The 26,049-nt window shown below is 38.2% G+C and overlaps 1 protein-coding gene across 1 annotated transcript in view; it reads right to left on the minus strand.

Moving 5' to 3' along the window:
- Gpc5 (glypican 5) overlaps nt 1-26,049 on the minus strand; it is a 518,959-nt gene that overhangs the window by 308,203 nt on the left and 184,707 nt on the right. The window contains exon 3 of the mRNA XM_050150430.1: nt 19,035-19,729. Within this exon, the coding sequence (XP_050006387.1) occupies nt 19,035-19,729 (695 nt within the window). The remainder of the gene's footprint in view (nt 1-19,034; nt 19,730-26,049) is intronic.

Below are 26,049 nucleotides of genomic sequence, written 5' to 3' on the forward strand. Positions count from 1 at the left end.
CAGATAATTTGACCCACTTATGAAAATAAAGCAACACAAGATTTTCAATGTGTTCAGAGAATATTCGATCCAGCGAGGTCTTTAGTTTAAACAATAAAGTAAGCTTGGAGTTTACTTTTTCATCTATGGTCATCCAGAGACACTTAAAATGTCCTTCACATGATTTGGAGGTGGCACATCGTGGAATGTAGCCTAGAGAGATAAATAAGTACTTACAAGGGGAAGAAAAGCAAAATTAAAAATGAATGAGAAAAATGAATTTGACATTTCCATATGATAACATTATTTTCTAATTAGAAATGCAAGCCGGTCGCCGGGAATGGTACACGATGATGAGAGTGGGGAGAGAGACTTGATGGAGGGTGTTAGAGACACTTTAATGATTGGACATTGTCCTGGAAAGCTAGAAGGGATGAGAAACAGGGTAAAATTGACCGGTTGACTATTATTCTGGAGACTCCAACAGTCTCAGGATACTGAGAGTCTAGTATTGGAAATACAGAACCAGCTGACAGAGTCCATTAGAGTCATTAGCAATGATATGTTTTAGGAGAAAATGTACCAATCGACTCTAATTAGTTAATTTTTAAATATCATCTTATGTTACTTGTAAAAATAAACATACGTATTTACCCAGTTGTGGGGACTTTGTAAAAAGACCAATGCCTATGTAGGTACATTTTTTAATTCTATAAGCCTCATGAGTCAAAAGGCAGGATTAACTAGAACTGGACCTGGAATTTTCCCTACCTGGTCTCTGATATCTGCTCTCTAAGCAGCCTAGACACTAGTTGAGTAAGAAGGGATTTTTTTTTCTTCAGATGTGAACGAAGACTCCTGAAAGAAGTCTGTGTGTGCAGAGACTAACTGGTTGATTCCAATGTCAGCAGTGTGTAGAGATTCGAATTTCCCAGGTGTATACTGCAGTTACTGTACCGTGGGGCAGTTCGAGGCCTCTGGAGCAGTCATTCCTTGCCCATCTCTGTGTATGAACTAACATCTTGTCCCTAATAGACAAAAACGTTTTGTGATGCTTTGGGCTCTGTGACATTTACGGTCTTATGAGTTAGACAGATTGACACACTACAAACTACTCTACTTTGTCACAAAAGGAAAAGAGACAGCCAGCCTGTGCACCAGACAAGCACAATGTATCACAGATGAAAAAGTACCACAGGGAAGTGAGAAAAACAACTGAGAATTGAAGTTAAGGGAAAAGGAAAGAGTAACACTTCCATACAGAAAGCGGTGTCCATGGAATGTGTCCAAAGGAGCAAACATCCTGAAAGGAAAAAGTCAGAAGTTTACAAAGGAATGAATAGATAAAAACAAAAGGGAGGCTGAATCAGAGTGATCTTAGGTTTCCCTCTTTTTGAAAACTGAGACTCATGGAGATGCTTTAAAAATGGCAACAGCTGACAGTTGGGAGCCCTGAAACAAAGGCTCTCTCCCTCCAGGTGTTCTGGGCTCCCACTGCTCTGTGTGGGCATCTCATCACTCAGGTGTGAGCCCTCACTGCCTCCTCTCAGATGCAAGAGCAGCCCTGCTTCCTTCCTCCCCGCAATCGTCCTGCCTTAATCCTTCCCTCTGGGTTCTAAGATTAAACTTCGTAAAGCAGGCTCTGATCACACTGCTTCGCTGATCCAAAGCTTTTGGTCACTCTTCCCACTTCCTAATGATAGGAACCAAAGCATTTCATGTGAATTTAGAGTTCAAAAGTGGAATTTCCCAGTACTCCACTTTAAACAGCCCAGGTTTCTGCTAAATTGTGTTGCGTATGTCTGAGAGTCTCCAGAGTGACACTGCCCTTTCCTGTTTCTGCACTCTTATTCTTTCTGTCTGTCTAAACATTGCCATCGTTCACCTACGAAACTAAACAGTGTGTGATCTCTCAACTCCAGGCTCTCTATCTGCCTTTTATGCATTTGGTTTGTGCATTTCCAATAAAGATACTACTTACAGATTTGAAAGTGTAACATAAGAAATATTTCCATTGATGATTTTTGGTGTTAGTTTTGTTTTTCAATTGGCAATAGTTATCAATCTGTCCTGTTCAACACAGCTGATACAAATGAATACAGTGCATGATTGTCTTTAGCTGCCTCACGTGGTAATGCCTCGTGAGGTAATTTTCAATGCCTCCTTCCACTGAGCACTCAACGTGCAACATTTTTTTTCTTTCTGTTTAACACAATGGCAATTTTTCAGATTTTTCTGTCCTTTTCTAATTTTTTTCATCTAATGATTGACAGAGAAGTTTCCATGTAACATTCATTCAACACAAAATGACACAGCAAGAAAGATACTCAGGGGAGACACTGCAGACGGGAAGAATAACTTCAACACAGTGAAAAATTATTTTTCATTCAGAGAGTGCTTGGAAATTTTAAAAAGAGACAAAAACAAAGGTAGTAAGGGAAATAAATGCACAAAGGCTATCAATGTTAGTGTGGATAAAGGAAACTCCACAGGGCTCCACCCCTAGATGTGGAGCTACAAGCAGTCAATGGCAGCAAAAGAGCGAGACTAATTTTCTTCAAAGAAAAGATGCCTGGTAGTTTATCCAAACCCAGCACTCAGCCCTAAACATATATGCACATAAGCAACACTCACAGGGTGCATGCCTGTGTGTGCCTGTGGGCCTGTATGTATGTGAGAGTATGTATGTGTGTGTCTGTGTGTGTGCACACATGTGTAAAACAATAATGATTAAAGATGAAAAATCCTTAAATCTGAGAGGGAGTGGGGGACACGGGAGGAGTTGGAAGAGGAAAAAGAGGATGGAAATAAAGTATATACAGTACTCATGCATATAATTTTAACAGAATAAAAATAAAATAAATAAAAGCAGAATAACATTAAAATGGCAATAAACATGAAATTAAATATATCTCAATACTTTTCTGTAAAATTGAATATAACTGCATACAACTTACTATAAAATTACTGTAAAGACTGACAATATTAAATTTTTGGGAGATATGAGGATACAGATAATTCTCTCTCTCTCTCTCTCTCTCTCTCTCTCTCTCTCTCTCTCTCTCTCTCTCTCTTGTTGCCTCCCTCCCTCCTTTCTTGCTTTCATCTCTCTTAACCATAGAATTCATGTCTGATGGTGGTTGTGTCAGAGGAGCAGAAGACGGAAGTATACTTCCAAGACGTCAGCCCAGATAGAGGAAAATCCCTGATGGGTGAATCTTGGACAGGCAAGGCCCCGAGACTACCAACAGACACCAACTGCCCCAGCATGTCTTTTGTGTCTGCTGTGCCTTCATATATTTGCCACTGCCATCTTCCTCCAATATCTGGCATGGTGTGAATGGGTGTGGGGAGATCCCCGCTGCCTGAAATGTAGTGAACTATCTCATGGAACCATCCCATTCTACTGATCATTTTTACCTGTGCATTAGTATTAAGATGATTCCTTCCTAAGCAGTACTGTCTAATTTAATGTTAGTTTAAATAGAGTTTTGATGATAAAAATAAAACAAGGACGTGTCACACACCCAGAACCTATGCGTTTCTATTGTGGAGCCACATAGATGGTGGTTTAGGACAACAATTATGTAAAACAAATGAGTCCCAGTAGCCAAGCTCATTTTAATTCTGCTAATATTAATGTTGGGAGATGTGTTCACAGGTTTTGGAGGGTATAACAGCTGAAACAAAGTTTTGAAAATAACTCAGAGTAAGATGTTTTTATCAAATAGCTGGGGGTGAAAAGCCCAAGAAGACAATCTGAAGTTTTAGAAAGGCACACTGACGAGTGAGGAACTCTAAGGTCAAGAACAAAGCAGCCTAGTTATCATTAGCTGGCGTGCCTTTCTTGTTATGTTTGGTTGATGACCAAAGGCGATGATTAATTCCTTATACTTATTTTTGACCTCAATCTCCTGAAATAAACTGTTGCTGAATGGGTATGTTCCCTAAAGATTTAAAGTAGAGCTGCCTGATTCTTTTTCATATGTAAAGATTTAGGTTTGTAATCCCTGTAAGAGTCCTCATAAGATTGGCTTTCAAGATAAGTAATAAAGTGATTGGTTCTTTCTTTGTAGCCACAAAATTCAGCCTGCCAGGAAAATAATTAAAAAAGCTTGCTTGCCTACATTGTTAATCTATAGCAAGTTTCTTAAGTATGAGTGTATGTGGGTACTGGGGATAATTTGTTTTTCACCTGTAATACATAAAATGTTTAAGCATGCAAGGGATATGGAAAACACGCTATTTATTACTTGTATTCACTCACCATTCACTTGAAAAACAGAATATAACCACATTGTAACTTTTATATTGCTTGAAAGATTTTGCTGGGGTAAAGAGCTGTAAAGGAAAGAGTGAAGACAGATGGAATTCATGAGTTAGAAGGAAAACATTAAGAATGAGAAAATTAGGAGAACATCAAGAGAGTTAGAAGGTGAAGGAAATCATCAAGAAAGAAAGAACATTTTTGATATAATTAAGAAAAGAGAATATAGACCACAGAATGAAGAATGCAGAAGGAAAAAGAAGGAAACCATCAAGAGAGTGTATGTCTTTTTTTCTAATCCCCTCCGTTTAAAAAAAACATCATAGTACACACTGACTCTGTGGATTCCCTTTAAGCCCTGTGCTACTGGAGGCTGACCCCCCATGCAACACCACATGCTAATGCTTATTGTTTAAGATATTTGAGAAATGTCCCAAATACACACTGTGAATATCATAACTTTCACTCTTTATGAAAAACTAATCAAATAAAAATGAGAATGGGGATTGTGAACGTGGAACAGTGGCTTTCAGGGAGGGGGTGTGCCTCCTCTACGCTCATGTCTAGCTCCAGGAAAACAGGAAATCTGTAAAAGGTTGCCATGTTAAGTCTTCTGTTTTCATAATGTTTTGCCTAGGAAAAATGTAGTTCACATAAATGCATAGGACAGGTTCCTAGGAAGTCAGCTTCCAGGATATACTCCATAGAAAATTTAAAAGTCTCTTTCCCAATATGCTGAACTTGAAGTTATGTCTAGAAACCCAACTATAAGTCCATTAACTTTTCTCAATATAAAAATCACAAAATACCTCAAAAGAGCACTTTTTAAATCGTTTTCGAGATAAAATGGAGTACCCAGTTAAAACTAGGTTTTAGGGTTCAAATAACATAATTAACAGCATTTTTAAACAGATATTGACCAGAGTTTTTGACAAACAACCTGTATGGACAACATTTCGTGATTTGTGAAGATGGCTACTGAACCCAGCTTTTTCAAGAATCAAGATTATATGGATTTAAAGACTAGCTCCTAGCATCTAAAAACATCAGTGAACTTCCAAGAACAAAGTTCTAAGAATTCTGTACATGAGGATAAGCTCACAGCATCTAACAGATGCTTATTCTGACAGTAGAGACTCAGTCTTTCTCCAGCCCAGAATTGTTGTCTGCCTGGAAAACTGTGTAGCCCATAGCATGGGGAGCTAAATGCCTATTTCTGTCATTCCTGGGCTGAGAAGTAGAAGGTAGAAGACTGACATAAACCTGAACCTAGAACTATTGACAAAAAATCACATGGACCATTATTATGTGTTTTACTGCTCATTAATTTTATCTTGCCCTTATTTCCAAAAACATAACCTGATAGATGAGATATATAACACGGCTTACACAAGATGCACATATGATATCAACAACACCAGGTATCTGTGTAAACGTTTAATGTCACATACTTTGTGTATTCGTTATAATAATCACAAATTATAACTGTTCTCTGGATATGCTCTCATGGGAGACAGTAATGTTAGTAATTTGAGTTTCGGAGAAAAACTGTAAACAAATGTAATTAAATCCAGCTAGTGCATTAAACCAAAATGTTTCTACTATCAAATTTGAAGTCATTTCAGTTCAACAAATATTGTCAAACATTTTAATACGCACTGGAAATAAAGATAAAAAGGATGACATGAATTCTCTGAGATGTTACCTTATCAAGTGGTATGGAGACAGTAAGGAGTCATGGATGAAGCATGGGCATTTTAACAGGTGGGGGGAAAGCACACAGGAGAAGCAGATGACAGTGAGTGATGTCACCACCACTCAGAGGACTGTAGTCCATGCCAAGGAGTTCAGAGTTTTCATACAGACACAAGAAAGGCTAAGGTGGAGACATAGATGAATTTGGAAAGGCGTGCCCTTGTTGAGGAAACAGATTAGAAAGGTCATATTTATTCAGTTGGCCAATAGAAATTCACCAAAAAACACAAATTGCAAAACCTAGACTCTAGGCATAGAGCACTAAGTACAAGCAAGAATCTCTATCCTCGAGGTATCTACAATTAAACATAAAATAGAAATAAATAATAACTGCAAGGCATAAGGAGAGGAACATGTTATTAGTGTGTATTAATTAGAGGGCTACCCACCCTTTTCTTCTAAAGATAAGGAAGGCTCCCACATTCGTTGAGTTGAAGGATGAACCCGAAAGTGAGAAGAGGCATTAACATCTGTTAAAGAGGCTAAAGGCAGACAACCAGAGGAGAGCCTGCTTCATTCACTATAAGCAGTGAGCATGGACAGAAGACCAATTGTCAAAGGGGCCTCCAGCACTCCAGCATGGCCGGGGAGAGCACTGAGTCCTTCTGATGAGGGTAGGGTGGGAAGAGAGCCCGGAGCAGGCTGAGCTCTGAAAGCCAACATAAAGTTTTAGATTCTATTGTAAGGTCAATGGAGAGGCACTGAACGGTTTTAGTCATGATTCCTTTTTATATTTCAGAGAGAGCATTCTTACTTCCATTTAGAATAGATGCTCCTGAGTTCCGGCTCTGCAGCTACACCATCCAGGTGGTAGACATCCAGGGTCTCACTGGGCATCCTTCTGTAACAGCCTGACATAGAGTTTCACTAGTTGCTACAGTGAATGGGAAGCATTCTCCCACTGAATCCCACCCCTACATTTTTGAAGCAATAAAAGCCATTTTCCAAGGTTTTTAGGTTTATTGCTTATGTAAAAACAAAACCTTCACTATACAACAAGATGCTTGCTCTAAGGGACTTTAAATCACTAAGAACAGGATGCTTCTAAAAATATGTTTAATGTGTCACCATGTATGAAAAGAGCTCACACAGCTTCCAGGACACATGCCAACACAAAGTACAAAAGAACAAACCCCAACATGGAAATATCTCACTGTGCTGCTGTGGTTTTCCATTTCTATGAATCTAATTTCAAATTCAGACTGTCACTTTCTTATAACTTACTATGAACTTCAATGATTTTATAAGCTTTGCATTATATGATTTATGCTTCATAAAACTCACATTTGAAATGTGAATGTTACTATATTTACAAGTGTACAACACTACATTATCACATTTTATGATTTCACTTCCAACTCCTTCAAATCTCGTTTTGTGTAAGCAGTAATTTCCCATTCTCCTGTCCACCTTTCAGGCCCAAGGAACCACCAAGCTGTTCTGTCTCAGTGGACTGGCTCCTCTGGCTTTTCATGTTCGTAGTTAACAGGTAACGCGGGGTCCTTGGTGACTGACTTACTTCAAATAGTAGTTAATTGCGGGGGGGGGGGGGGGGGTGGGGGGGGGGGGGGGGGGGGGGGGGGGGGGGGGGGGGGGGGGGGGGGGGGGGATTGGCCTAAGACCAGCCTTCTCAGTTCCTGTGTAAACAAACAACCTGAACTGATTGAATTCCTATCCCACAAAAACAAACTTCAAACTTAGCCAATCAGAAACACCCAGCTAACAACAAAGGCCATTGCTTTATCTTAATCATTAAAATGTTTCACTGTCTAACTTCCGTGAAAAGTGTCTGTCGTGTCTGTTTCCTCTTTCAAATCCTTCATTGGAAACTGAGTTGCACACAGGCTGGAGTTTCTGGTCCACATAACTTCTTTGACATCCTCAACTGCCTGCCCCGCTTTTCAGCCGTCCAATGTCCTGCAGCACAGCGGTGCGTCTCCTGCATCTTTTCAGCCGTCCAATGTCCTGCAGCACAGCGGCGCGTCTCCTGCATCTTCCTTCCTTCTACTAGGGAAGATCCGATGTGCATGAAAGACACCGTGTTTACCCATTTATCTCCTGATGACAATTCAGGTAGTTTCATTTTCTCAACTTTTGTTGATAAATACAGTTGTCATAAATATGCATTTTGTGGGACATATATTTAATTATTCTATGATGTATGCATATGTATACGTATTACATATACATGCATTCAGTATGAAATTCCTGAGTAATATAGTAACTCCATTTAACTCTTTAAAGAGGCACCTCACAGTTGTCGGAATATCGTGCATCATTTATTTCTCCAGCAATGTTTCAGTGTTCCAAGTTCTCCACAGCTGCACTAACACTTTCTTCTATATTCTTTCTATATCTCCATGACAGCCGTCCTACAGAGTGTTAAACAATATCTCATTATTGCCTGGTCACCAATGAGTAAAGATGCTAAACTTATTCCATGTAGCTCACTGGCTCCTTATAAACCTTTGTTAGAGGATACTTATTTATCTCTTCTAATTTTTTTTCTCATGGGGAGTTGTAGTGACTTAGTAATTGTATTACAATTGTATAATTGTATATCAGTAGATCCATGTAAACATTAACTTCTAGTATGTGATATAAAAAAGATGATTTTGAAAAAAAATGTTTCTTCCAATAATTCCACTATATTTTAGGATTGCGTTTTCAAAGTTGCCTTTTCTACTAATTTTACTTCCCATCGCTGTATTTATTTCCACATTTTATCTTAATTTATTATTAGGCACATTTTATGACTATTTGGCAAATTATGAGCAGTACTTGTGGACTGTATTCTTTACATTTATAAATTATGCATCTTCAGTGTTTTTCTTATTTTAATCTTTGCCCTCCCTTTATTCTCTGGTAGCACTCTATCCAATTCTCAGTTGACACAGAAGCTTTCATCAGAGAACATACAGTGTGCCCTGCAACAAGAATGCCAATTTAAAACATCAGTAGATGACGCAGACAGGTGCCATGGCCTGGAACCAGAGGAATGGACCAGAGCGTAGGAGGCTTTTTCTTTTATATGATGTAGAAGAACACTTAGTAAGTAACAGAGGTCATAAAGTGAAACATTACACAGAGAACAAAAAAATTTAAATAAAAAAAATTAGTATTTTCAATCATTTTTGTATTTTAACACTGTTTGTGATATCTTATATAAGAAACTAGTCCCCCACCATCTAAGTTTTTGAATATAAAAGCCTTTTCCAGTATGTCTTCTCCTTTTTCTGCTTGAAAATGATAGAAATTCTATTTTATATGTATAAATTTATTTCCCTTTTGGCATACTACAATTGTAACCTCTGTGGTGCTGAGTTTCAGTCACATTTCTGTGATATATTTATTTAATGTATGATTTTTAAAAATGGAGATCAGTTCTCAAAACTTCCTCCAAAAATTAACATTGCTGACTTTTACTGTTTTGGAGTTTTCAGACGACTACCATAGACCTTGAAGTTTCAGCGCAGGTTGGTGGCAGGAATACAAAAGGTATACATTCATTCACTTTGTACAGTGGGAACCTGGAGAGATGACAGGCACTGTACCTGAATTTAAATTCCACAATGACGCAGGGATAGTGATGGCACAGTTTGTTTCTAGAGGATCCGTCATGTTACCAACACTACTCAGTGTAAGTTAGCAACCCCGAAGATGCCCACCTTACTGTGAATCTTCAAGCTCAAACCAACATTTACTAGAGCAGCCTTAAAACAGTGTGTTTGAATTTTGTGATAAATATTTTTTCTGTAAAACTACAAACCTTTTGAACAAGAATCTATAATGTTTTAATGATAATCTTAAAAGTGTTCCCAAGGTCGTCACCAGTGGCTGGAGAAATCCAGTGGCTAAAAGCATGTCCTTTTCTTGCAGAGGTAAAAATCTAGGCTCCAATACACATGGTAAACACAGTGTCTGTAACTGCAGCTCCAAGGGGATCTGCTGTCTTCCATTGGCCTCTGCCTACAACTACTCTCAATAAACTCTTCATCTACTCCTACACACATACAAGATAGAAAGCTAAGATGGATGGATGGATGGATGGATGGATGGATGGATGGATAGATAGATAGATAGATAGATAGATAGATAGATAGATAGATAGATAGATAGATAGATAGATAGATAGATAAAATTTGTGGGGATGGGAGAAAGGGTTGTATTGTTGGTTATCCCTAACTAAAGAAGTATAAAATTGCTTATCGGAAATCCACTAGCTAGTAAGCTAATTTTGAAAAATAACTTTAAATATTGCAATATAGAAACTTACCAGCTGGGCGGTGGTGGCGCACGCCTTTAATCCCAGCACTCGGGAGGCAGAGGCAGGCGGATCTCTGTGAGTTCGAGACCAGCCTGGTCTACAGAGCTAATGCCAGGACAGGCTCCAAAGCTACAGAAAAACCCTGTCTCGAAAAATCAAAAAAAGAAAAAAAAAAACACTTACCACTGTTGACGCTTCCAAAAATATAAACATATACATATATTAAAGGGGTCTAAACTGAATTACACCACAATGGGAGACAATGCTTTCTCTAAACACCACAGAATAGCCAATAAAACAGCAGTGCAAGGTTTGGTTAATGCTTTTCAAATAATTGGTCAGTAAGTTTCAATAGACCTCCCAAATGGTATGGGATACTGCCAATTTTCTCAGTTATCATTTAAGAGTTAATAAGACCCTGAATTACTGCATGCCTGATTATGCAGAAATCAAGTTGGTACTGACCAGAAAATTTCATCACCTCTGGCTTTTCCTTGTAGGTGCTCTATGTATACCACTGGGGGAAGAAAGGAAAGGAAAGTTTTATCTGTGTGACAAGAATACCATGAACCACAATGATAACTAGACTGCTGACACACACACACACACACACACACACAGTGCTGCAATAGTGGCATGGAACTTATGAAAGTGAATATATGAATATATCTAATATAATATATATGGATATATATTATATATATTAACAGACTCAGTGATTCTTTAAAATTTTTAAAGAAATAGATAGAGCACATGAAGCTGAATTGGGAGGAAAGGGATGGGCAATAGATTTGATCGAAAGGCATTAAATATGTTATTTTGAACAACAAACACATACCTGTTATAGTTGGAAAATAAAATATCTCACATATACTCCTGATTTGAAAACTTGATCCTAGCTGTATGCCTGTTTTTGTATCTCACTTTTTAAATGTTTTTTGTTTCCTGGAAGTTGGAGCCCACTTGGGTGTGGTCACTATGGACAGATTCTCGCCATCGTATTATTCCTGTCTGAATCCTGACTTCTCTTCCTTCCATCAGCTGCCTGTGCCACACACTACTAATAACATGAGTTTTACATCCAGCAATATGAGACCAAATGATCTCGCCCCCTCCAAAGCAGTGAGCCAAAATTAGTGCTTCCTTCACTTAGTGTTCTGTCGGGTATGTAATCACAACACTGATAAAATCAATCCACACAAAAGCGATAGCAATAAATAAGTCTTTGAACTAAAACAAAGGATCATAAAACTTGCATATCTCAGAGAACCCTCTATAACTTAATGAAAATAAACAAATGATATTGAAATTAATTGGGAAGGATATAAGTGATTTTCCCCTGCTGTATTTAAAATGAAATTGAACCACACTGTCAGGGAAGATGGTGCCTGAGAAGAAAGTGAAGATTGGCCCTCAAATACTAGAAGAGGAAGGTGATCATGAGTTCCTTTTGTCTTCAAGTTTTATATTCCAATGTATCATAGATGTCAGTTAACATATACATAGAATTTCATAGCATTTGTTACTGCTCACAAACATGGAAGATTACTTTTCTGAATTTTGACAGCTATACAGACCTGAGAGTATTCACAAAAACATTAATTATATTTCTTTTCTTAGGAAATCAGACAAAAGTAAAATCTCATGACTCTCATTACTGATTTTAAAGAAATTTATGTCACATTGTTCTTCAAAAAGACTAATTCAAAAATTAACCACACAAGTTCAATTTCTTCTGGAATATATATTCAAAAATTATTCAAGCTCATTTTCTGATGACTTTTCTAAAGAATTTAAAATTTTACAACTGAGGAACTTGAGTATTGGCTAGACTTCACTATCAATCATCTCAGCCTTTAGAAAATTACCAAATGGTCAAAATGAATGTTTAATGTTAAGCTGTTTGTCTCGTAACTCCAGTACTGCATAGAAAGAGCAGAGTTCAGGGTTTTCCTTGGCTATATATTGAGTTCTGGACTATCCAGGGCTATATAAGACCTAATCTCAAAAAGTATCAACAGAAGTATCAAACTGAATGCACCCATTCCCATCAGCCTTCGCATCCATGTGCAGATGAGAAATCTTTCCTAGGTGAGGAATATGTGTGCAATTATGAAGAAAACCCATCACCAAAGCGTGGAAACATACTAGAACACTGGTTATCAACATGCAGGTTGCAATCCTTTTGGAGGTCAGATGACCTTTTCACAGAGGTTGCCTAAGACCATCAGAAAACACAGATGTTTACACTATCATTCATAACAGTAGCAAAATTACAGTTATGATGTAGCAAGAAAAATAATTTTATGGATGGGGGCCACCACAACATGAGGAACTGTATTAGAGAGTCACAAAATTTGGAAGGTTGAGAACCATTGTTCTAGAAGTTCCTCTAAGCTGTAACATTTATTGAACAGAAAATCAATGGTGAATTGTACACTTAGACTTACCTTAAATTCTTCCTCTGCATTAGAGAAGGATATTATAACCCTACCATTGAAACTAAAAACTACTAATTATGGCCTCATGCTCGATGGAGGTACTGTTGAACAAACTCCCCAGCATCACTGACTGCCAAGATGTCAGTGGCTGAACCCTTTCTAAATAATCTTTATGGAACTGTGAGCAGTATTGTATGAGTTTTCTGTAAGTTGGAGGTTTCCTGTTCCTCTTTATTGGAGTAGAATTCTCTATTACTGCTCAATCCACTTAGTATGCTTCTCTCCAAAGCTGTTCCTTGCCCTAGAAGCCTAGACTTCTGCTCTACAACAGTTACTGACTTAAATTCTCATGTCTTGTTTCTCTTCTGCCCAGGTACTGTGCCATCTTACAGAAAATTGAAGCCCTATTTAAGCCACAAACCCAGTATCAACCAGCCATAGAAGCTGAACAAAAGGTAAACAAAGGTAAAAGTTATATCCTCCAAATAGTATGAATGAATTTCATAGCTGTGAGGTAGCTGAAACAGAACTTCTGATTACCACCTTCCACTCCTTGGCGGCAAAGTTCAGCATGTACATGAGTGAAAGCTCTTCTTGTCAACAATGTCTTTTACATTATTCTTGAAGAGTACATACATGACATTACATACTTAGGATTGTCAGAGGTCAACTTTCACTAGCCATTTTTCTCTTTCTAACATGTGGGACGTGGGGATGGAACTCAAGGAGTCTTGTTTAAAGTCGACTGCTTTTACCAATTGAGTCATTTAACTGCCCTTGTCAATTTTTTATATATTCTAGAAATGCGTAAAGCAACTCCAGAATTCTTATTCTGAGCTCCCCTCTGTGAGAACTATATAAATTCTTGTGTCATGTTCAAAATGGCACACCACATATCCAAGTAAACTACAAAATGAAAGACATGTTTAAACTCTCTTTAATAAAACTCTATAACCAAAATCTTGGAAACGTCATGAGTTATCTTAAATATAAGGATATCTATGTTTTACCTGTAGGTCTTTGCCCTGTAGTTTCTGACCTTTTAAGAAGAAACTTTAATATCCTTCCATTACATGTGATGTTTTACTTGAAAAATAATCCACAGTCGGTTAGTGAATATGCTACACCCCAAACATGTGCTTATCTGCCTTTTCATGAAACCCACCATCCTCCACCACATCAACTGCCCCTGAGCAAACATTGGGGATGGGTATCAAATGAAGTGCCATGTTTGTATTTAGATACCTAATTTAAGGCATCTACATTCTGCTTTGTTTAAGTAATCGTGGTATCGACTGTTTTCTAGTTTGCTCTTTCTTTCTTTATCCTTTGCACCAACTTAAACAGCCTCATGGACAATAAGATTATAGAAAAGTGAGTGCCACATACTAGAGGAAAGGAGCAGATATTCCTATTAATCCAAGTTACCATTTCAATGTTTACTTTCAATTTTTATACAAGGGTATGGTTGACATACTTAGGAGCATAAGACGTTACTGTCCTTTTTCAGAACTAGGTAAATTTTAGTGTATATAGGAGGAATGAGATAATTGTTCTCTTACCAGCTAATTAAGCTACATGATTTTGCACAATCAATCCTAATTGCAATTTTGAAGTGATTGGTAATTCAAAAGTGAATCATATACTGATTCTAAGGTAATATGGATGCAACCAGACAAATCACTAATTATACTGCACAGGTAGCTTGACAAAAACTCTCCTTGTAGCAAACACTAAGCAGGAGTGCTCGTCATAGGCTTCCTGATGCTCTAGATATGGGGCTGTTACGGCCACATTTAACCTGAGAGCAAACTAAATTAGCAAGGAAATGTTCAGTCTACTACTAGACAAGTGTTTTTCAACTTGATGACTGCTATCTGTTTGGGGTTCAAACAACCTTCTGACAGGGATTGCGTATCACATATCCTGTATATCCAATATTTACATTTTGATTCATAACAGTAGCAAAATTAGAGTTATGAAGTAGCAACTGAAATAATTTTATGGTTGGGGGTCACCACAACATGAGGAATTGTATTAAAAAGATTGAAAACTACCTGTAATCGAAGATGATGCAGGCAGGTGCATGATTCAGCTTCACACAACTGCCTGTGTTTTTAATCCCAGTCTTTCTGGGTCTGCTTCTGTAATTTATGTTAAATTCTGAGCTAATCTACAGAAAAAAAAACTATAGGATTTAAAGAATAGTGTTTCTAAACATGTTTCTGTTGCTGGCAGGTGTGTGTGTGTGTGTCTGTGTGTCTCTCTGTGTGTGTCTGTGCAATGCTTACGATTTTGTCAATAAATTAAGGATTTATTTTTATTTCAGGCTGAAATCCCTCCAACAGAGCATGATACATCAGCTCCTCTATGGATCCCTTTAAGAGTAAATGCATATTTATTGAAGAATACATGAAGAAGTGCTTGAGTTCACAGATTGCTTTGGGAACGTGAAAGAGGCATTATTTGCTACTCTCTAACAATTTATTTTGAATTTGTTGAAATCATTGATATGTGAACTGGTTATCAAACTTGATAAACAGTTTATAAATCACTTTGAAGCTGGCACAAATAAATATTAGTGAGTCCATTTACAAGGAACTTAAAGTCAGTTTCTTCTTCTTTCCAAATAAATGAAAGTGAGGATCTCTGTTGCTTTATTTGAAAAAGAATCCATAGTTTGTTACTAATAATTATGTTCCTTTAAATACGTATCAGATCATTTTATTTTCTAAAATAAGACTTTTTTTTTTGGTTCCTGAAACAGAAATCTCCTGTCAGTCCTCTTTACTGACAATCACTACAGGCTCAGACCCTATTGTTGACAACACCACATACCTCGTTGTGGGGTATAGAGGAAGCTGGTGCTTAGCTGAAACTAAGCACCTGTTGGCTTGCTTTCAGATGACAGAAGATAACACATGTACTACAGTAGTAAAGATGTTAGCAATGGTTTTACGCGTGTGAGAATTATATAACAAAAACCAACCTGCCCAAAAAAGCTGTACTCACGTAGGCGATAGTGGTACAACTGCTGGTTGGGGAGGGGGGTAACCAACAGCCTTATAATTTTATCTGAAGCCCAATCCATAGGAGGGAGCCCATACCTGACACTGTCCGTGTAGTTAACAACAACCCATGCCTGGAGAGTTAGAAACTCAAGAGGGAACTTACCACTGCTGTTTAAATAAAACACAGCATCTATAGGACTTCTACATACCTATGTTTCTCTCTCTCTCTCTCTCTCTCTCTCTCTCTCTCTCTCTCTTTCTCTCTCTCTCTCTCTCTCTCTCACACACACACACACACACAACAAAACAAGAATAAACTCGCTCTCCACCTTAATCACAAAGGTTCATCTTTCAGTGAACGACAGCGAAAGTGAGACACTGAAAACAAGTGGGAGCCCAGCCCCCAACCCTACAACACATTTACACATTTATGCTACCAACGCCGCTTCTAATATCCAGGGAACACTGTGGAAGAGAAGACAGGGTATATCTAAGAGTCAGGTGATTAGGAGGAGGAGCTGTGAAACGCTGTCCTCCAACACCAATACAACTGTTCCAACCATGAGCGTAGAACCATAATTACCTTCCTGAAGCCAGCACAGCACTGACCGAGTCATGGAAAGGAGACAGGCACACAGAACCCTACTCTTTATGACTGAACCACTGGCTACTGAGAGGTTCTGGGACGAAGGGAGTCATGGTCTATTGATGTTCCAACAAATAGCTCCAAACCCATGGTCATACCGAAGGCCCTGGGTGAACTCAGTGATTCATAAAACAGATATGAAAGTGGGAAAGATTTCTAGGAAGGAAGAGCAGGCAGAATAGGAGAGAGACGAGTGAAGACAGTGGTAAGAATGCTCAGTATTCCTTACTGTGTGAAATTGTCAGACTTAATTACTAAACAGATTAAAGGGGATGAACGAGAGAAACATGGGGGGGGGGTTGTAATTGTGGACAAGGCAAATCCTACAAGCCCCAGTGCAGGGAATCACAGTTGTGAGTTCATGACTTCAATGTCCTTTGCAGCTCTTGGCCCGGTTCTCCGACTTGCCTATACTTCTCATTCTCTTTTCTGTAATGTTCCCTGGGGATTTCATGGGATGAAAGCTTTCTTTAAAATGGATTCTTAGAACACAAACATTATACTAATAATTTGAAACACAGAAGTAAACAGTTTAACCAAGATTTGATCAGAGATGACCTTGGAATAGGAAAAGAAAATAGCAGGTGGCCACGAATCCACCTCCAGTGACTGGCCAATGTTGTCCCACCTAATCCAGCCCTACCATCCTTGCCATACAAGCCACATTCAGATACAGCACTGTGAACAGTTTGCCTAGGCTACGGGTAGACAATGTTGGGTTTAAAATCATGCCTGTGTGTCCACCGGAGTCCTGTATTATTTCAGCCATTGAAAGAGGGAAAATAGATAAATTCCTAGGTGATGGATTTTAAGGACACAAAAAGGTACTCTGGCTCTCAAAAATGCATAGCACAGGGGTCCTGAAGCATCAATTCTCTTACACACATCAGAAATCCCTGGCCCAAGATTTTAACTAGCATACCACAAACCAAAATTAAACTCTGAGGCCTGGAGGGATGACTCAGAGGTGAAGAGCACTTGGAGAACTGGGCTCTCATCTCAGGACCCACATGGCGGGCTCACTAGGACCTCTTCTGAATTCTGCGGACATCAGTCACATTCTTACTACATACATATGTTCAAGCAAACACTCAGATACACAAAAATAAAATAGAAGGGGAGAAAAGGAAGGGTAGCAGAGGAAAATGTATAACTCGATAAAATCGATAAAAAATTTTAAAACAGAAAGAAAAAACTGAAAAAAAAAACTAATTGTAGAGTTGACCTCAGGTAATAGTACATATATTCCCTCTGTGCACACTCATCATCATAATATGGATATTATATTTCCTGTTTAAATTTTAAAACTATTAATTCTTTTTTATGTGTTAAGTTCTTTTAGAAGTCTATTTGATTTACATAACCTGAGGAGAAAAGACCAAGAAATGAGGTTTATTTATATCAAATTGAGAGCAGATAAAGAGGGAAGCCATTAGAAGGTGAATATAGAAAAAAAAATTATAGATACAAGAAAATGTCACAATGAAACCTATTGTTTTGAACACTAGTTCTAAAATGGCAAAATAAAAGTGTCCTTTTATAGGGACATTCTGCAGACCACAGTCTGAGGGTTGAAATCCAGTGAATGCCACATGCTTACGTCGCAGCCACCAGAGGGCGCGATTTCTAATTTTTCTAAAGGCCCCGGAGCGGTTCACAAAGGCCACAGGGAAAGAACTGGAAGGTAGTCGTTAAACCCAAACATTTTCATGCCCACCCTCTACCAGAAATGAAGAGCTGACATACAGACCTCGTGATGAGAATATTTGTTAAGTCAGTAAATCAATGTCACTGCAGGAAGATGGATTGTCTTGGTACTGGAGAGTATTCGTTTTATTTCGGGAGAAGTGATGTAGGAGAAACATTCACAGCATACCCCACTTCACTCTATGAAACATAAGCAGCTTTACAGAAGGAGCCTGAGAATATTTTTAAAGAGCTCTGCAGGAAGCTGGACAGAGAGAAAACTCTAGCATCCCTTGCTTGATGGTTTTGTCGCAAAAGATCCGTATTTTGCTAGAAATAAAACAAGAGAGGGCCCAGCTCAGGTTTTCACAAGCTGCCACTCCACCACTTGTCGAAACCCTAAGAAACGCTTCTGCACACCCAGGTATCAAGCCTTAACTTCACGGATGCAAAAGCAGTTCCCATTCTAAAGCTAGGAAACCACAAACCTCTTATCAGCAGCAGTCCAACGACGGCAGCCTGTCTTTTTATATACAGGCGCTCGACAGACAGTTTGCATAAATAATGCCTTCTCAAAACGGAATGCTGCGGGAGACATCTGCAGCGCTGTCTTCTTAGCAAGGAGGATGTTAGGGACCCAGAGACTTAAAACTCTCACTTCGTTTCACGTTGCTAATTAATTTTGCATTCTAACTCAAATCGATGTTGTTCCTGATTTAAACGTGAGCTCTCACAGAATCACCGAACCATTCGAAAAACTGTCTACTTTAGTGGGTTTTAGTTGTTTTAGCTGTTCAAAGTTTTGGCGTAAATAGATAGGATGTCTGTCCACTCATCTTTCTACTATTTCTTAGAGAATGGATTCACTATGCTGATAAGAATGTCAAGAACATGAAAATGAAATGTCACAAAATTTGGGGTGCAACCTGCCTAGTCTTTGCATTCAAGGAAACGAACTGGGAGGCACAGAGAGGCATCTCACCTGGTCCAGTATCTTCTGCCCGTTGAGGTGCGCCTGTAACACAGCATCATTCACAAGCAGGTGGAAGTTCAGGAGCACGTGCTCAACGTCGTAGGTCCCATGCATTGCATTTGAGAGCTCTTCCAAGGACCGGATGTAAGCATGCCAGTGTGGATTGAGCTCTGTCATGTGGGCCAGGCAGCCCCTGACGACATTGAGGCAGTACCCCATACAGGGCTTACTGAGCATGAGGCTCTGGCAGTGCGGGCAATACTGCATCCTCAGGAGGGCTCGACTGCATTCCTTGGAGAAGTGCATATGGTCCGTGGTGTTAATGACTTCAATGCCCAGATTAAGGGCCTGAAGAAACGTGCGGCTGGGCAACAAGGACCTCCCCATCTGTCCCATGACTCTTTTGGGGATATTGCCAAAGGGACTAACATTCTGGCGGGCCATTCGGATGCATTCGGAGTATTGGGGAGAACTGTCAGTCACACCAGGGTTTATGAGATGGTTGTAGACTAGAGGGAAAAGACTGTCAAAAAATCTGTTTACAAATTCTTCAGGATTAACATCTGCGCCAAATAAATAGAGCCCTACATCAGTGAAAAACTCCTGAATGGAAGCGGCAGCCTCCAAGGCCATGTTCCTGTAGGTGTTGCAGAAAAGGATGCTGGTGTAATTCTCTGCTTGCCGGATGAGGGTTTCCAGGGTCTCTGTAACACAGTGAAGGTAAAGCAAAAGACTTAGTACTCACATCAAGACATCTGTCCATCTGCCACATGTAAAAATGAGCGTAGTACATCATAATTAGTCCAAGATAAACTCTGATGCACACAGTCTGCCAAACTGATTTCCAAGGAGAATGGCTGTGTGATATTGCCAATAGACACAACACATACATTTTCTAGAAATGCATTTCCTAGTGTCTAAGCCAGCTAAACAGTGCAGAAACCAAAGGATAGTTATACAGAGGCGTAATGTCTGACAAATTTTATTATATAGCTATTCATAACCTACTGATCAGAAGTTAATTTTCTTTCCTATCTGAATCAATACTTATAAACATGACAACATTTAATACTTATTTCCTGCCTACTGTATTCTCATAGTTTTTCCATCCTACTTTTATTTTCAAAATGAAAGTTTGTAAGTTACATATTACTTACACCTAAAGCAGGTAGATCCCCCAAAAAGCAGCCTGATAGTCCATAGATCTTTTAATATTTTCAAACTTAAACATAGTTAAAATATGCCACTACTATGCTCTATGTAAATTGTCATGCCTTGTTAAGCAGTGAGAGGCATAAGCAATGCTACCTGAAGACAGTAAGTTGGAACCCTCTTATCCATTATATTTTGTTGTTACTCATCTTCGCTTCAAAAGGCTGTCTTGGGGATATTTTATTTGTTAGCTAAGTAGCTGATGCTCTAGAACCAGCAAAACAAATCTAATATATCAGCTAAGAATGGGAGAATAATGTAAAAGGAAAGGGATTGGAGTAATCATTGAGATCAAACGAGATTCCAAACCCTGGCTATTAGACAGCAGTAAACCACCACGACTATTCTAGTAATTACATCCTAAAATTAGACTAATTAATGACACTTGACTATATCGATATATAATTAATTATAAAACATATTCAATAAAATTATCTCCCATAGCAACAACCTCATAGTTACTTTTAATTAGGTTGTAAAAGGCCACAGTCATAATTCAGTAATCAAATCGCTGCTTGAGTATCCTATAAAAGAGATGGAGAAAAAGTAAAAAGGAAATCACGAAAAGCAAACAGACAAGGAGTGACCACAAAAGCAGAACCACAACTACACAGCAGTGTCTTCTAGAGAAAAGATTACAGTGAAGTGTATTCTGAATTTCCCTGAGACTGGCTGACATTGCATTCCGGACCTCAGTGTGAAATATCAGGCTATGTCTACCCTGCAATCAAGGATAACCGCTTTCAAAGGGCACTGCCCCTCTGTGTTTCCCCGGTCAGATGACGACAAGCTTTAGATTGCTAATGAGGCCAGATATCAAATATATTCTAGCAACTCAGTAATGAGAGAGAATGAAAGTGGGTTGGGAGTTACCATTAATGCCCAGTTCCACAACTGACCAAATCACTGGTCTATATGAAGGCAAATGCAGGCTGTAGGACCACTTCAGAGATCTGTCTTAGTCCAGCAATCTATATGTATCATGCAGCTCAGGTGATTCCTACATGGCCATACACTGCAATGGCCAATAAGGATAACATGCCCTCTCTGCTCTTAGAAAGGGTCAGCAAGTGGCCCAGGAGGACAGCTCACCCCTCCAGCCGCATCTCAACCAGGACACTGCTTTCCAAGAGCCACGGAATAACTGTGACAGCCGCACTGAACTCGGGGCTCGAACTAGAAAAAAAAAAACATCTAAGTTTGCCCCTTCCTTGATAGCATTGGTCCTCGTTATTCAGTTGCTTGTGTGTGGAAAATAATTATGACATAAGTCACAAGCAGTCATATACTCCATTAGTATATAAACACCGATGATTACAAGTTAATTGGTTTTTAAAATAAATGAGACTAGATAAAAAGACACCCCGATCTCACATGTATTCCAATATACTTTACACACATAATTTTTAAGGTAAGCTATGAATGTATTCAGGTAACTGACACCAGCCATAAGACTCTCAGTTGAATGGCATTTGAACACTGTTAATCCTGTCAATACAAATGCCCTGTTCTTTTTCTGACAACTCTAAATGATGCTCAGGTATGTGACTGTTTTTAGTAGCCAGAAGTAAAAATATTATGAACTGTTTCTTTACAAATTCTAACATTATCCATTTATAGCTAGTGAATTAAGACTGTATAAAATTTACTGGTGGATATTCATAACTATATATTTTGTACATTAACTTACTTTATGAAAACATTAAATAGAATGTATTTATTAGAGCATTATGGTAAGTGTAGTGCATCCAAATATTATTTCTTTACTGAATTAACTCTGTACTATTGACAACAAACTAACTTCGACTACCATTTGAGAGTGCAATTAAAAAATAAATCTATCAAGAGAGCACACAATCCTGATTGCATTTTATGTTAGTATGGGTTTCCTTTTATCTGATTATTATTTTCTAAATGTCTGAGCAAAATGGAATTTTGAAGTTGTTTTTGAATTAGTTTGTCACACAACATAGGGACTTATTTTGATTTGCTTGTGTTACATCCAATATTTAAAGCCATTGGGATAAACACATTTTGTGACTTTAGCAAAGTCTCCAAACAGTTTAAACTATAAAAATATATAAAAATTAAAAAGCCTCAGCTGAATATGCTGGCACTTAAAAACCCAGTAAACAAGGCCTCAGAGAGGCGGATCATGAGTTTGAAGCTGGTCTTTTCTAAATGCCAAGCCCCAGGCCCTTTGAGTTATACAGGAAATCCTGTCTCAAAACAAAACACCTTAAAAACCCAACCCCTTCTATGATTTTTGTCATTTTTTTAAAAGTTGGGTAAACTTGAGATGAGGCTATACAAATTAGTTCTGTTTATTAACTTTGAATTTACAAAATCGTGATTTTTATCAGTTGGTCTTAACACTTTCCACTTAGAATTGACATTGGTATTAGCAAGACTTTTAACTTTAAACGTAACTGACATGTAACAAAGCATTTGCTGTCCTGTAGAAGAATTTGCCTCAGTGTGAACAGAAGGTGGATTAGGTGCTGAATAATTTGTCTAGTGACTTCATTGTGAAGAATAAGGTTCATGTCATATTACAAAATTTAATTCATGTGAGAAATCCCCACTGATGCCATGCAAGCTATATCTTTCCATCCTGGTGCTATCCATTGGAATGATCCATGAAAAATTAAATATATATTAGCCCCCATTTGCTTAAAGAGCTTAGGCTTCTGAACTATTACTTAAAGATGTGTTGCATTCTTTTACATTGCATTTGCTTAACTCTGAAGCTGTGTAACTGTGCCAATTTAAAACACCTGATTGGTCTAGTAAAGTGCTGATTGGTCAATAGCAAGGCAGGAGAGAGAAAAAGGTGGGGCTTGCAGGCAAAGACAATAAATGGAAGGATAAGAGAAGAGGGAGAGAGGGGAAAAAAGAAGGAAAGATGGAGAGAATGGTATATAGAATAATGAAAACTTAAAAACCCAAAGGCAAAATGTAGACTGGATAATCTTTAAAAAAGCTGGCTAGAAACAACCCAAGTAGGCTCTGGCATTTAGAAGTCAGAATAAGTCTCGGTGAATTTATTTGAGAGTTGGGTGGCGGGAGCCCAAAGAGTGAAAATAAAAACCAACTACAACTCAGTGAATAAATTATCCCAAACCCTTCCTCTCTTTGTGTTTGCTGTTCAGTTATTTCAGTAGGCATCTCCTTCCAGTGATATTATGATGTAATCTAGGAGGCCAAAATCATGTTAATGTCAAGTGGTGGAAAGAAGCAAAGGTATTAATCAGATTATAGTTTGATTGAAAATATAATGTCTCCTAGATTTATGAAAAAAAAATCAGTTATCCAGACATAAAACCATTTGTGTATAATCTCACAGAGACGTGTATTTGAATGTCTGAAGTTCATGAGCACCTATTTCAATTTTTGGCATTAGCATTCTGTGATAACTGCATGGCAAAGCATAAATACAGAGACTTTACTTCAGGCTTCCAATCCCCATGCCCATCAAAGGTATTTTATCCTACAAGCAAATGATTGCTGATATGTAAATTAAGGATTTGAATTCAAGTTAATAACTAAAAATAAAGTCAGGTGCTATTGATAAAAAAATTAAATTTAACAAACTGAAAAGTCAATAAAGACTCATGTGCGAGTGGCTTTTGGCAGCAGGAGAAATGTTATCTCCACGGTGCTGTTATTATTTCAATGATAAATTGACTCCATCGGTAACAATCATGAAACAATAGTTTTAACAACCTCTCCAGCAGGACATGAAGAGGCAATTTCTCGGTCTTATTACATATTACTTTTTTAAGTCTATAAACATGTTAAACAACAAACTATGACGTGCTATGTCCATGGTAAGACTGCAGCTATCCCCAGCTAGAGCAACGAGACATGGGAAGAAATAAAACCACATCAGCCATGGTTAAGCAGCAGAGGCTTAGCAGGTACATTTATGGCGAAGAGGGATTTTCAGAGCAACTTTTTTTTTTTTTTTTTTTTTTTTTTGCACATCAGAGTTCTCAAGTCACAGAATATGTAACTGAAACAAAACTTTCATGACTAACATTCCTAATCCACATGGCCCTACCCTGGAATGCATGAACTCTTCAATGCTGGACATTGACGGATGTCATCCCAACATGTGGCTTATGACACAAACTCACATAAAACCACAGCAAATACTTATTTTCCCAGCTTGGAAATGTTTATGATGAATCTGTTCTTCCATTCTCATATTTCTTGAAGTTTTCAGGAAAGTAGAATGTGTAATAACTGTTCTCTGGAATATTGATTTAATGACATTTAAATGCTCTGCATTATGATTTGTAATATAATTCTTCAGAAATTAGTCATCTGTATAAATAAACAGTGACTGGGATATTAATCTGCATCACTATGAATTAGCATATTGGTCATTAATCTATGCAACTAAGACAAGCACAGCATGCAAAAATTCTTTCTCAACTTTTCTTCCTTTAATTTTTTTTTAAAAAAATTTGGTCATTACAGTGCATTACCCTTACTTCTAACATAGTTCTGCATTCATTTATGTCCTGAAAGTTAATTTAGATTTTAATTTTAAAAAACATACTTAATAGAGCACTTATATAATAGTTAAAATCAGGGCCAAATGAACACCCCTACTTCCCTCCCCCCCCTCTGTGTGTGTGTGTGTGTGTGTGTGTGTGTGTGTGTGTTGGTTTGCAACATGAGAGTGATCACAGAGTGGCTGAAATCCCATTATGAAGGGTAAAGACCATAGATGAGCAATGCGAAGCTACCAGAGAACTTTCTACAGAAGAGCAAAATGCCATCTTTGTGTCTTAATGGATTACAGTAGTATGTGGGTGAATTATAGCAAACAAAAAAACAGAGAGAGGAGAGTATCCTTGGAGTCAAGGGCAGGAAAGTTTTCTTCCATATCTCATGTCAAATACCACAAGGAGAATTGAGATGAGGAAAGCCAACTGTTGGCAACTGAGCTGACAAGAGGATGGCTCTTGTAAAAGCTTCCCCAGAAGAAAGAACCAAAGAAAGAGAGCAGTGTTGTTGGTTGTTTTATGTTTTGCTTTGTTTCTTTAACTTTTTGACTCTTTGCTCTTTGAGGGACCCACCACCCAGCTCCAAATAAATATGTGTGGAGTCTTATTCTTTCTTATGAATGCCCGGCCTTAGCTTGGCTTATTTCTAGCCAGTTTTCTTAAATTATCCCATCTAATTATTACCGCTAGATTCTTATCTTTCTCTATTTTATACACCTTTCTTCTTACACCATGGCTTGCAGTGTAGTTGGGTGGCTGGTCCCTGATGAGCTCCTCCTATTTTTGTTCTTTGATTTCTGATTTCTTCCTTTCAGATTTCTTCTTCTTTTTATTCTCTCTGCATGCTGGCTCTCCCTATCCATTCTCCTGCCTTGCTATTGGCCATCAGCTCTTTATTAGATCATCAAGTGTTGTAGACAGGCAAAGTAACACAGCTTCACAGAGTTAAACAAATGCAACCTAAAAGAATGCAACACATCTTTGCATCATTAAACACATGTTCCACCGCATAAACAAGAATAACATATCCTAAAATAATGTTCTACACAACAGAGCACGAACTGAGGTCATGTACAGATGCTTCCAGCAAATGCTTGCTGTGGAATCATAGAACAAAAGCAGACATTGAATGGGAAGCCATAGTCAAAGACTTTGTTTTTCTGAGAAGGGTCAATATTCCTACATCTCTTCCATAGATAAACTGATGACTAAGTAGTAGAGATGGGATCAAAACAGAAATCATGTGAATAAGCTAAAAGATGTAATCCCGCTGGACACTCATGAGAAATCCAAAC

This window comes from Alexandromys fortis, unplaced genomic scaffold (assembly GCF_014885135.2).
Source record: "Alexandromys fortis isolate MF-2015 unplaced genomic scaffold, M_Fortis_MF-2015_v1.1 scaffold_66, whole genome shotgun sequence".
Taxonomy (NCBI): Eukaryota; Metazoa; Chordata; class Mammalia; order Rodentia; family Cricetidae; genus Alexandromys; species Alexandromys fortis.